Source organism: Danio rerio, chromosome 4 (assembly GCF_052040795.2).
Source record: "Danio rerio strain M-AB ecotype USA chromosome 4, GRCz13ab, whole genome shotgun sequence".
Classification (NCBI taxonomy): Eukaryota; Metazoa; Chordata; class Actinopteri; order Cypriniformes; family Danionidae; genus Danio; species Danio rerio.
In genome coordinates, this window is record NC_141024.2 from 4,443,434 (window position 1) to 4,455,850 (window position 12,417).

Sequence of the window (12,417 nt, forward strand, 5' to 3'; positions counted from 1 at the left end):
ACTAATGATGATGTGCCAGAGATAAACCCTAAGATAACGTCACGCATTTGTCTTGAGCGTCTGCTGCTGCTTCAGACGCCCTTGAGTGATGACCGGATGCTTCATTCAGCCAATGAGAGTGGAGAAGTCTTGCTTTAAATCATCCTCCTGCTTTAATCTGCTTGTTGATGGACTGTTTGACTGTCCAGCAGGCCTGTGGTTCGGCGGGTTGTTCAGTCGTGTGGCACAGCTTCATTCCTGACAGGATCCTGGCAGGGCCGTCTGGATGTACTGCTCCACTCTTCACTGATGTAATCCATCCATTTTTGGCATCCTGAGAATGGATGATGATTATTAATTCCCTAAAGTGGCTGCTTGGAAAGAACGTCTTCATATATTTCACAGCTTTTCACTTAAGGCGGGACAATGTTCATTTCAGTAACCTCTCAGTTTTAAGGGTTTTCAGGCCTTGTCCAATATTAGGTCAACAACAAGAATAAGCATTTCTTAAAGGGGACCTATTAGGCAAAAATCGCTTTTAAAAAGGGTTTAAACACAGTTGTGTGGTAGGAGGCCGTAAATATAACCAGCTCATGATGGTAAAATTAATTAAATTGTTTATACTCGCACTTGATATAAACAGTCTGCAGAAACACTTTGTTTGACATTCTCCCATTGTACACGTCATCAGAGGGGGAAAGCCCCGCCCATTAGTGACAATCTCTCCCTCATTAGCATAGGACGTTAGTCTTGTTTTGGATCTGCCACTATGCTGACGCATTAGCATTTAAAGCGCCGCCCTCTTAAAAAGAACCCAAGCTCATTTGAATTTAAAGCGACAGTCACCAAACTCCACAATTAGGATCAAAGCCTGAAAGGGCAGTTTCAAAGGGTAATAACCCATTATTCGTGTTGTATTTTGAGCTGAAACTTCACTTGTAAATTGGGTCCCCTTTAAATTTTACTTCATAACTTTGTATCTGTAGATTTAATTAACAATACATATGTTAAAAGATTTTTTTCTTTAAGTGGTTTTGAGCCGCCGAGCCATAAATCTCCATGAAACTTTTCAGTTTTATTAATTTCTATATTCTGAAGGCTTTTCCAGAGCAGTATGTTTGTATGCTAATATAGTAGGATTATATACAGTATTTTGGTGGCATAGTGGGTAGGGCTGTCACCTCACAGCAAGAAGGTCGCAGGTTTGAGTCTCAGCTGGACCAGTTGGCATTTCTGTGTGGAGTTTGCATGTTCTCCCGGTGTTCGTGTGTGTTTCCTCCGGGTTCTCCGGTTTCCCACACAGTCCAAATACATGTGCTATAGGTGAATTGGGTAAGCTAATTTGTCTGTAGTGTATGTTTGGATGTCCTGGTCCTCCAGGTTGGGGGTTGATTGGTCTAACAACCCACCTCTTAAAAACTAGATGTTACAAAACACCAATATGGTGTGGCTAAATATCAATTTCGATATAAGTCATCCTGGGAGTAAGTATATACAGTATTTTTATTATGCTAAGAAAAAACTTCTTTTTTTCTAGCTCTTTGCAGCATTTTTTTCGAATTATGAAGTGATAAAAAGAGATCTCCAATATCTCCTCTGCAATTTTTTTTTACTTCATCCAATGTTATGATTTTTGATTTAGAAATGAAGGCAAATTTGTTTATAAAATGTTCTCATTTGCATATTTAAATATGGGATTTAATTGTTTTTTGAAAAGTAAAAATGTCTGCTGTTCTTAATGTAATCATTAATGGGGTAAATATGTGAAATTAGTTATTTATTTTACTCTCTACACCTGCATATCTTACCTTTTAAAAAAACAAACAAAAAAGTGTCATGAAGAGCAAGATTATCTTCACAAGCATAGGATTTAGCTCTTCTTTTTGGTGGTTTGACAGACTCTTGTTCTGGTTTTTCGCAGCTTGTTCATCTCAGGTCAGACGCTTGGTTTGTAAATTCAGTGATTTATTTGGATGCCATGCTGTAGTTTTGACTGGTGTATCTTTTGCTTTTGCTCAAAGGTGACATGACAAAAAAATCACCCATGTCCATCCAGACCTTTTTTTTTTTTTTTTTTTTAATGTTTAAACGATTGTTAACTTGAGGAATAAACTCTCTATGCTAAGGTGAACATATATACTCAGTCAGAATTCTGAAATCTGAACTAAGAATTGTAATGTATAAATAAGTTGTATACTGAAGTTTTGCAAGTGCCAAATATTAATTGAGTGCCAAATCAAACCGAGTTTCCCCAGATCTTTCCTCATTGAAGTCTCAGGTCAAAAATGGCTATGGCTAAATCTTAATGTTGTGATTTCCGATGACGTTTAATTGATATCCATTAATCAAGCAGATCCATTTAGGGTTTTGGGACTTCCACCAGTGTGTTCTTTCAGATTTTTATCATTCTGAAAAACATGCATTGGCCTAACTCTGTTTTATTTTGACTCTAACTCTCGTGTTTTTTTGTGTCTGTGTGTGTCCACAGAGTTTATCTTCAGCAGTGGTTCAGGTCTACGCAGCCGACAGAAACTCTTCCTGGGTGAAGAAGTGCTGTGGCGTAGCCTGTCTGGTCAAAGACAACACTCAGAGATCTTACTACATCAGGGTGATTGATATGAAAGTGAGTCAGCAGATGCAGATGTGTTTTGTAGTTTGTTTCTTTGTTTTTGTTTTCTGCCCTTTTTATTTGGAGCTTAACAATATTTACTTTGTTTGTTTAATTGTGTTTCATACCTCTGTCCTTTTTATTTGGAGCCAATTAATATTTATTATGTCTTCCTAGATGTTGTTTGTGTGTTTTTTTTTTTTTTGTTTGTTTTCCGACTTTCCCACAACAATAAATACCTAATCACAATATTGTTATTTGGATTTATAATAATTGTTTTGATATATTTACGTATTATTCTGTTTATTTTATTTATTTGTATTTTTTTTGAAGCAACAACTCTGTTCTTTCTGAATATACAGATTAATACCACAAAATGTTCATTGTTAAATGTTCAAATGTCTAACTGAATGACAACATTGGTTGTTTGAAAATCTTGCTATAATTGTTTTATACTGTATATTTTTCATATATATATATTTTTTTCATATCATGAAAAATATACTTTTTTTTTTTACATTTCATATCATATATATTAGTTATTTAATTTTGTTTATATTTTGTTTTTTGTGATGCAATGTCTATTGCATAAAAACAAGTTTCATGCAAGTCACTACATGGCTATAAATCACAAAAAATGAGCACGCACAGAATTGCTATTTATTTATTTATTTTAGTTTTTACATGCCCACATTTTATAAGAATACACGATTTTAAAATGCTTTAGTTGTTTTTAAAGCAGCAACTGTTCTTTTTGTACATTCAGATATTACTACAACAAAATGTTTTTGTTGTATATTATTACATTTTATATACATCTTCATGTAGGATTTCTAAAATTTAATTTTATAATTTTTTTTTAATTGTGAACAAATAACAATTTGTAATTTTTGGCAAAAAAAATAATAATAATAAATATATAACTAAAAATATTCTACTTGTCAACATAGTCACTTGAAAGCAATACTTTAGTTATATTCTGTTTTTTGTATTTTATTTTTATTCTTATTGATTTTGTTTGTGCTTTTTTTCACGTATTTATCATATAATAGTTATTTATTTTATTTACGTTTTGTCTTTTGTGATACAGTGTATTGCAAAGCTTGCATGTTTCATGCAATTCACTAGGGCTGCACAATATATCTATTGAACATCGATAAAACAATATGTGTATCCGCAATAGTCACATTGTATGATTAAATTATATATCAAAGATTAAAACACAAAGATATTATTAAATATTAGTTTTTTAAAATCGTTTATACAATGATGAACATGTTATTTTATGTTTGATTGGTCATTTTCTGTATCGAAATACTGTTAGACTCACCAGAATACCATAAATGGATAGATAGATAGATAGATAGATAGATAGATAGATAGATAGATAGATAGATAGATAGATAGATAGATAGATAGATAGATAGATAGATAGATAGATAGATAGATAGATAGATAGATAGATAGATAGATAGATAGATAGATAGATAGATAGATAGATATGTAATTTATTATAATTTATGCAAACACACTGCATAGAAAAAGACTTGATCATCTCAACCAATTTCAATCTAAATGATTGAAATCTTTCCAAATGGAGCCATTTTATTCATCAGGTGAAATTATATTCTTATCACAATATATATTGCATAAAAACAAAATATTTTTCCAGATTTGTCAGATTTTTCCAACACCGTGCAGCCCTACAATTCACCACAACAGCTTTAAGTTCGTACACATGCACAGAATATACAGTAAATCAGAAACACACAGCGTACAATGGTGATTGCCTCTTCATGTGTCCCTCATGTACTTTTTAGAAGAAAACAAACACAAAAACAATCTATTAACATTTGTATTCTCCTTTGACAGGATGGAAAAACCTTATTCGAACAAGAGATGTACAACAACTTTTCAATAAACTGCTCCAGGCCATACTTTATCACATTTTCTGGAGACGTGAGTACTCTGCTCTTGTGCCTGCATGCCCTGTGCTTATGTGTGTCCATGTGTTTGTATGTTATTTCTCAAACATTGACCCTGCATGCTTATACTTCTCCTCAGGACACATTCTCAAACACATTCATACATGTTTCTGCTCATATTATCCTGAAGAGTGTGTTCATCAGTGCAAATTTGACTTGAATGAGTTTTGATTGATGTCCGGTTTATATTAAGCATCTTTAAAAGTCCTGACTTCTGAAAAAAATGTAATGATTAAGCTTATTTTAGTATATTAGTGTTTGCTAGTATTCTACAAAACAGATCTGACAAAAATTTGTACTTAGAAGATGTATACCTGATATAAACATCCAGAGCTTGCAGTTTGGAAATGGATCATTATTTATTCCAAGTCATCTCATATTTTAGTTTCTCCTCACATCTTCTGACCAATCAAATGCTCTCTAGTGTCTGACTTCTCATTTGCTTTTTATTTGATGCACTTGAGCTTGAGCTTAAAATGGGGGTGGAGCTACTCTAGTCTGACCCGCCCTTGCTTTGTTTCAGTTGAGATAACATTAAACATTGACTAAAAATTATCCTTTCCCAGAGATGGGTTGCGGCTGGAAGGGCATCCGCTGCGTAAAAAACGTGATAAGTCGGCGGTTCATTCCGCTGTGGCGACCCCGGATTAATAAAGGGACCAAGCCGACAAGAAAATGAATGAATGAATCAATAAAAATGATCCTTTCAAAGCACTTTACAGGACTTTTAATGTGTGTTGTTTTACAGTCAATTTTTTTTTTTCTTCTCAGAATTGCCAGATTGGACTCAACTTCGCCAATGAGGAAGAAGCAAAGCGCTTCAGGTCTGCAATCGGTGAACTTGTGGGAAGAAAATCCAGGAGAACCGGTAAACACTCCAGCCTCAATCTTCTGTCCCGTCAAGACCCATATGAAAAAATACTATAGTGTTTTGAAACCGTACTACAGTAAAGTGTATTATACAGTACATAATGTAGTATTTGCAATAACTAAAACTACAGTATTAGGTAGTTTGTTTATACGATTATTATTATGATTAATATTCAATAACTTTTTTTGTATTCGTACCTGACCATATCATATTTATACTATAGTGTTTTGGACTTTATAAAGTGTTTTATACAGTATACTGTATATTATATCATTTACAACAATAACTAAAACTACAGTATTGGGTAGTTTGTTTATAATATTATTATTAATATTCAATAACTTATGTTGTATTTATATCTGAACGTATCCTATCTATACTACAGTGTTTTTTTTACTTTATAAAGTGTTTTATACAGTATACTGTATTTACTAATATTTACAACAATGAATAAAATACTAGGGCGACGCAGTAGGTAGTGCTGTCGCCTCACAGCAAGAAGGTCACAGGGTCGCTGGTTCGAACCTCGGCTCAGTTGGCGTTTCTGTGTGGAGTTTGCATGTTCTCCCTGCGCTCGTGTGGGTTTCCTCCGGATGCTCCGGTTTCCCCCACAGTCCAAAGACATGCGGTACAGGTGAATTGGGTAGGCTAAATTGTCCGTAGTGTATGTGTGTGTGTGTGTGTGTGTGTGTGTGTGTGTGTGTGTGTGGATGTTTCCCAGAGATGGGTTGCGGCTGGAAGGGCATCCGCTGCGTAAAAATGTGCTGGATAAGTTGGCGGTTCATTCCGCTGTGACGTCCCTGGATTGATAAAGGGACAATTCGACAAGAAAATGAATTAAAATACTAATACATCATACTGTAGTATTAATTATTATAGCAAACTCTACTGAATACTGTAGTGTACTGTAGTTTTTACTACAGTAAACTGTGGTGTATTGTTGTATATTACGTCCTATGGTTGTAGAAAATATAGTTAATATTACAGTTTATACAAAATATAGTTTATATAACTGCCAAAGCAATGATTAACATAGCAACTACACAATCACCACAGCAGATTCATTCAAGAAATTGACTATACTAGTTAAAAAGGACAGTATTTATTATCTAGTACTATGGTATTTTTTCCTATGGTGTCTCTGTGTTCTGCTAAAACTTGACAATGTGCTGTTCATTTCATTTCCCTCAGCTCATCCAAGATGACTTTAATTCTTCAGTAGACCGTTAGCATACAGCGCTGTTGTATGCTCGATTCTGATTAGCTGAGATGTGCAGTTATTTTCTGATAAACACACAGCTACTGAAGTTCCAGGCAGGTTTTGAGCACATCACAGCCCCATATCACTGAGTGATTTCAGTTATTTCGTAGAAACTGATTAAAAATTGTGAGAACACTTGAATGTTGTTTTGTTGTTGTGAGTAAAATATTCTTTAAAGCAAAACAATTGTGCCAAATTTAAAAAAATTAATATTTATTATTATTATAAATCATTATGAAATATTATTTAGATATAGAATTTATGTACATATTATTTTGTATATAATACTTTTTATTTATTTTTTTATTTTTTTATTTATTTTTTTTCATAAAATTATATTTGCTGAGAATATTTTTTTCTTTGTTTTTATGTAAAAATCCAGAATCATTAAAAAAAAAAAAAAAAGATTTCTTAACTCGTCTGAAGTTTAAATCATTAGTAGTGTTGTCCTGAAAATGAATAATGTGGCATATTTTTAGTTTTTTAATGCAAAACAAATGCACTAAATGACAAAAGTTTTTATTTGAAATGTCAAAAAGATGTCATTAGTTATGTGCAGAACTTAACAAATGAATATAGTAATAATAATAATGATAATAATAATAATAAATGCCCATAAATTAAGAGAGAACCGAGAATGTAAATAGTCTCTTAATTATTTTCTATAACTGAATATGTACTTGACATTTCTTGAATATTAAATGTTTGTTTTCTCATCGTTTACATAAAAAGTTTTCTAAAACATGACTATTTTTCACTTTAAATACATGCAATTGCAGAAAACTTCCAGATTTTCCCGCTATCTGTAAATCAAAGACACTAATGCTTTAAATCAGTGGTTCACAAACTATTTTCACCAAGTACCACCTCAGAAACAAATCGTCTCTCCAAGTACCACCATAATCACCGGCATTGAAATAAAGTAGCATAGTTGGCCAAATTAAGCAGCTACAGCACTGCACAGTTCGAAAACGAGGCAGAGTCATATTCATTCATGCAATTATATTCCATACAAAATATGAAGCTAATCAGTCGGTTCTTGTCACGTGACTCGCGGTGCGGCATTCTGAAAAGTTAGGATGTTTTCACCTGGAATACTCAAGCGCGTCATGCTGCAGTGCTCATTTTGCTAGCCTGTGGGTTAAATTTTGGCACTCAAGTGACCGAGATGTAACAAGAGAATACAGTCATTTTTCAAAATAAAAGTTTTTTTCTAGATAAATAATCGTACAGACTCAGATTATTAATAAAACGTAAATATTTAACGATTTTTTTGTGCGACCTGGTACTAATTGATCTATAGACCGGTGAAGATCTGTGTCCTGAGGGTTTGAGACCACTGCTCTTGCAAGTATCTGCTCTGCAAGCACCACGCACCTCTTTCTCTAGTTCTGAGCCAATCGAATTGATTTTTTAGCAGCCGATGATGCGATGCACTAAAGTAAACATTTTATTCACAGCGCTTTGATCGTAGGCTTTAGGGAACAGCCAATGCTGATCACATTGGTGTTATTTTACAAATTAAATTCATTACTCGGTGATTCTTCCGCGTACCACTAGAAGTAAGCTCGCGCACCACTAGTGGACCAAAGTTTGGGAACCAGTGATTTAAATGATGTTCAATTTCTGAAACTCGACAATGTGTTTTGCCAGGAGCCACGGGTGTCACTTTAGTTTATCCTGTATATGTTTCTTTTTGCTTGAAAAATTCTACTGAAATAAAAAGCAACCCCTATGTCCTCTTGGATGGCAATAAATGAGCAGCACATTTTAATTTTGGGGGTAAACTATCGCTTTAACAGCATCTCTCACAGTTTGTGGTGTCTAGTGTGTGTTTCTGTTTCTGCGGGACGCATTTCTTTGGGTCTGTTTCTGATTAGCTTTGCTCTTTAACCACTTCCTCTGTTTGTGTGGACTGACTCAGCAACTCCTGCCGGGACAAGCAGACGATTGTTCTTCTCAGTCTTTTTCTGTACATTTTCAACTAATTTCATACTACAAAAAAAGTCCTCTGATCTTTTTCACGCCACTAAATAAATCAAATCTTGCTCTCACTAATAAAACTTGCAAAGAGTTGTGAATTTAGAAGTGATGGTTATCTTAATTTTGTTTTGCAGAAAAAAGACGTGAGCCACCTAATGGTAGGTTGTTTATTAATGAGTTGCGTTAATGATAATTCTGTCTAGACGGGTTAAAACTATTGTAATTTTTTGTTATTTTATACTTTATTTTTGTGTACAAGTTGACAAAAATGTCATCAGTACAGAATGAATTGAAAATTATATTTTACTGAAGCACATAAATATAACTCGCCTCTATTAATTAAAAAAAGATTCATTGTTCACTTAAATGTCTATATAAATAAATTAATATCTTTATTTTTAGTTAAGTTTATAATATATAATATTAAATATATAATTTATATATTGTATTTTTATTATTGTTTATCTGGGTTTATTCTGGGATTTTTATTAATTTATTTATTTTATTTGGTTTTATATTTTATTAATTTATTTTATTTATATTTTTATTTTATTTTCATTTTATTTATTTTTAAATTTTATTTATTTATATATTTATTATATACTAGCTATTTTAATATTTTATTTTATTTATTATTTATTATATACTAGCTATTTTAATATTTTATTTAATTTATTTTTATATTTATTATATAATAGATATTTTAATATTTTATTTTATTTATTTATATATTTATTATTTACCAGCTATTTTAATATTTAATTTATTTATATATTAATTATATACTAGCTATTTTAATATTTTATTTTATTTATTTTTATATTTATTATATATTAGATATTTTAATATTTTATTTTATTTATTTATATATTTATTATTTACCAGCTATTTTAATATTTAATTTATTTATATATTCATTATATACTAGCTATTTTAATATTTTATTTCACTTATTTATATATTTATTATATACTAGCTATTTTACAATTTTATTTCATTTATTTATATATTTCTTATATATTAGCTATTTTTTATTTACATTTCGCCTTTTGTGATTTTTTAAATTTAATGTGCAAATAATAAAATTTTAAAAAATTTAAAAAAATAAGTATTCAATGAATATGATCCACAAAGATGCACGCATGTGCTCCCAGTTGTGATGGTCTTCATGTGATCCTCAGATCCTTGTCACCCAAACTTCCCAACAAACCTATTCATGGTAACAGTTTAATTCTGTGATTTACCATCCACCCAGAGACAGAAATCCAGCTCTACTGGAAAATCTGCTGGTTGAGTCAGAGTATCCCAAACACTGAGCAGAGCTGAAGTTCATTTTGCCTATAAATATCTGCTTATTGTAATGCAAGTGTCTTTGTTTTGGGTGTGTGGAGCTGCTGTTAACACCCAGACTGGGTCATCCAGTGACTGTGTAGGTGATTTAAGACACATGCAAACTAATGATCTAAAGTTTGGATTAAAATGTAAAGCATTAGCCCTGGTGCTACTAAACATATTATACCAGTTTGAGAGGTTTTTATCAGTTGTTTATATGAACTATTTTCTAACAAATTCATTCCAAGATTAAGATTAGGCTATTATTGCCTTTCATTTCTAATAGCCCTGCCCTAAATGATGGATTGCTCCGCCTTAAATAACTATTAGCCCCACCTTTCAGTTCCAATAGCCCTGCCCTTAATGACAGATAGCCCTGCCCTAAATTTCTATTAGCCCCGCATTTCTAGACTGATAGCTCCACCCTAAATGACTAATAGACCTGCCTTTCCGTTCTAATAGCCCTGCCCTAAATGATAGATAGCTCCGCCCTAAATGACAGTTAGCTCCTCCATAAATGACTGTTATCCTCACATTTTAGGACTGACAGCTCCGCCCTAAATGAGCAATAGCCCCGCCTTTCAGTTCTGATAGTCCCGCCCTAAATTCCTGATTGGAATTCCATGTGACCCGAAGTGAAAAGTCAATTCAAGTGGAGTGGGACGGTTATGATATTGAATTAAATTAACTTTCGCAAAATAATGAAGTGCACAGACGCATCATTTATAACAAGCACTGCTAAATACATCTAAAACATACAAAGAGTACATTCTGATGTGATTCCGCCTTTAAGAACCAAGCAGATTGGCATCAGCTTATTCCTGGCTTTAGCAGTTATGTAAAATCCAGCGCTGGTGTATCATTTGCTGGGATTAAAGCAGCGAGGCGGGATTTAGCTTAATCCAATGCTGGCAGAGTGAAGCAGAAAGCACACCTGCATTCATCCGCCTGCATTCAGAGATGATGTTTTGCACCACTTTTCTATCCGCGCCGACCGACGATATTCTGGATGGGGCTTCAGATCTGGGAGGATGTTTGGCTCCTCTGCAGTGCCTGGTTCTGCCGCAGGACGAGCTGTACGGGCCGTTCTCTCAACCCGTGGGGGACAGCGAGCGCACCTGTGTGCTGATGGGGAAAATCCTGCTCAATGTGGGTTTAGGGGTTGGAGATTTTAGCAGACGCTGCAGCCCTGCGTTTCTGTTCGCACCGGATTACAATGTTGAGGACGCGGGTAGGTTTGACCTGAGAGGGTTTAGTGGACACTCAAGTTGGACAAGAAGGATATTTCAGATGCTTTTGTGTTAAATGCTCTTTTTTGAGTTCGGTGCATTTGTATTGAATCCTCAATGGATCTGAATGTGATGAATGGAAAATTTATTAGGAAAAATAAATAAAGAGTAGAGAGATAGAAAAAAAATACAAACAAAACTTGCCAAATGCTGAAAAAGCCTCTGAGGATGTTTTTTTTACTGTATTAAATATATTTTATTTAATATTATATTTGATTTATTTTATGTTTTATTATATTTTTATAATATTGTTTTTTTTATATTGTACTATTATTTTTTATTTTATTTTTATTTAATTATATTATAGATTTTATATTTATTATTTAATATGATTTTTAATTTTTTCATATTATATCTTTATTTTTCTTTTATTTATATTATATTTTATCATTATTTTTTATTTTAATATGTTATAGATTTTTATTTTGAATTTACATTTATTTAACTTTCGCATTTGTAAAACTTTACAAGTTATTTAATTAATTATTTTTTGTGTCACTTAAAATGTGAAAAAAATCCTTAAAAGATGCATTTTTTTGTATTTTTATTAAATTTTTTATTGTATTTTATTATATATATTTATTTTATTGTATATATATTTATTTTATTATATATTTTTTATTTAATTTGTGTTTAGGTCATTTTAGCTCTGGGTAAGTAGAGGGGAGGACCTTTAGTTGTCTGAAATATTTTTTTGTAAAATTATTAGTGCGGTTATTTTAAAGTCAAAAGTTTTGTAAAATATATTCAGCTTTTTTTTTTTGCAATTATTTGTATTCAAATAAAATCATAGTTTTTTTATATATATCTAAAATCATATTTTAGTCCATTTTTAGTTGTGTGGTGAAACTTTTACATTTGTGAAAAACTTTTACATACAAGTAAACTTTATTGTTTTGTTTCATGTCTTATTTTATTTTTATTATTATCATTATTTTTTTTACCAAAATGTGGTCAATGCTGTATTAACATGGTAAAAACAGTAACATTAAAAGTAAGCTTGAATTGCTTGAAATTAAGTTTGCTGATCAAATAAACAGTACTTGGTTAAAAAAATAGCTATAATAAACTATCACTAAAACTGTACTCTGATTTGAATCTAATCTGTT

General features: G+C 32.1%; 1 protein-coding gene across 6 annotated transcripts in view; it reads left to right on the plus strand.

Moving 5' to 3' along the window:
• Nucleotides 1–12,417, plus strand: part of waslb (WASP like actin nucleation promoting factor b) — a 32,362-nt gene that overhangs the window by 6,556 nt on the left and 13,389 nt on the right. For 3 of the 6 annotated variants that reach the window (XR_015481875.1, XM_087246301.1, NM_201059.2), the window contains 4 exon segments: nucleotides 2,468–2,602; nucleotides 4,460–4,546; nucleotides 5,344–5,440; nucleotides 8,822–8,845. Coding sequence is in view for 4 of the 6 variants with exons in the window: in XM_087246301.1 (XP_087102427.1) it covers nucleotides 2,468–2,602; nucleotides 4,460–4,546; nucleotides 5,344–5,440; nucleotides 8,822–8,845 (343 nt within the window). In the remaining 2 variants the exon portion in view is untranslated. 6 annotated transcript variants of the gene reach the window in all.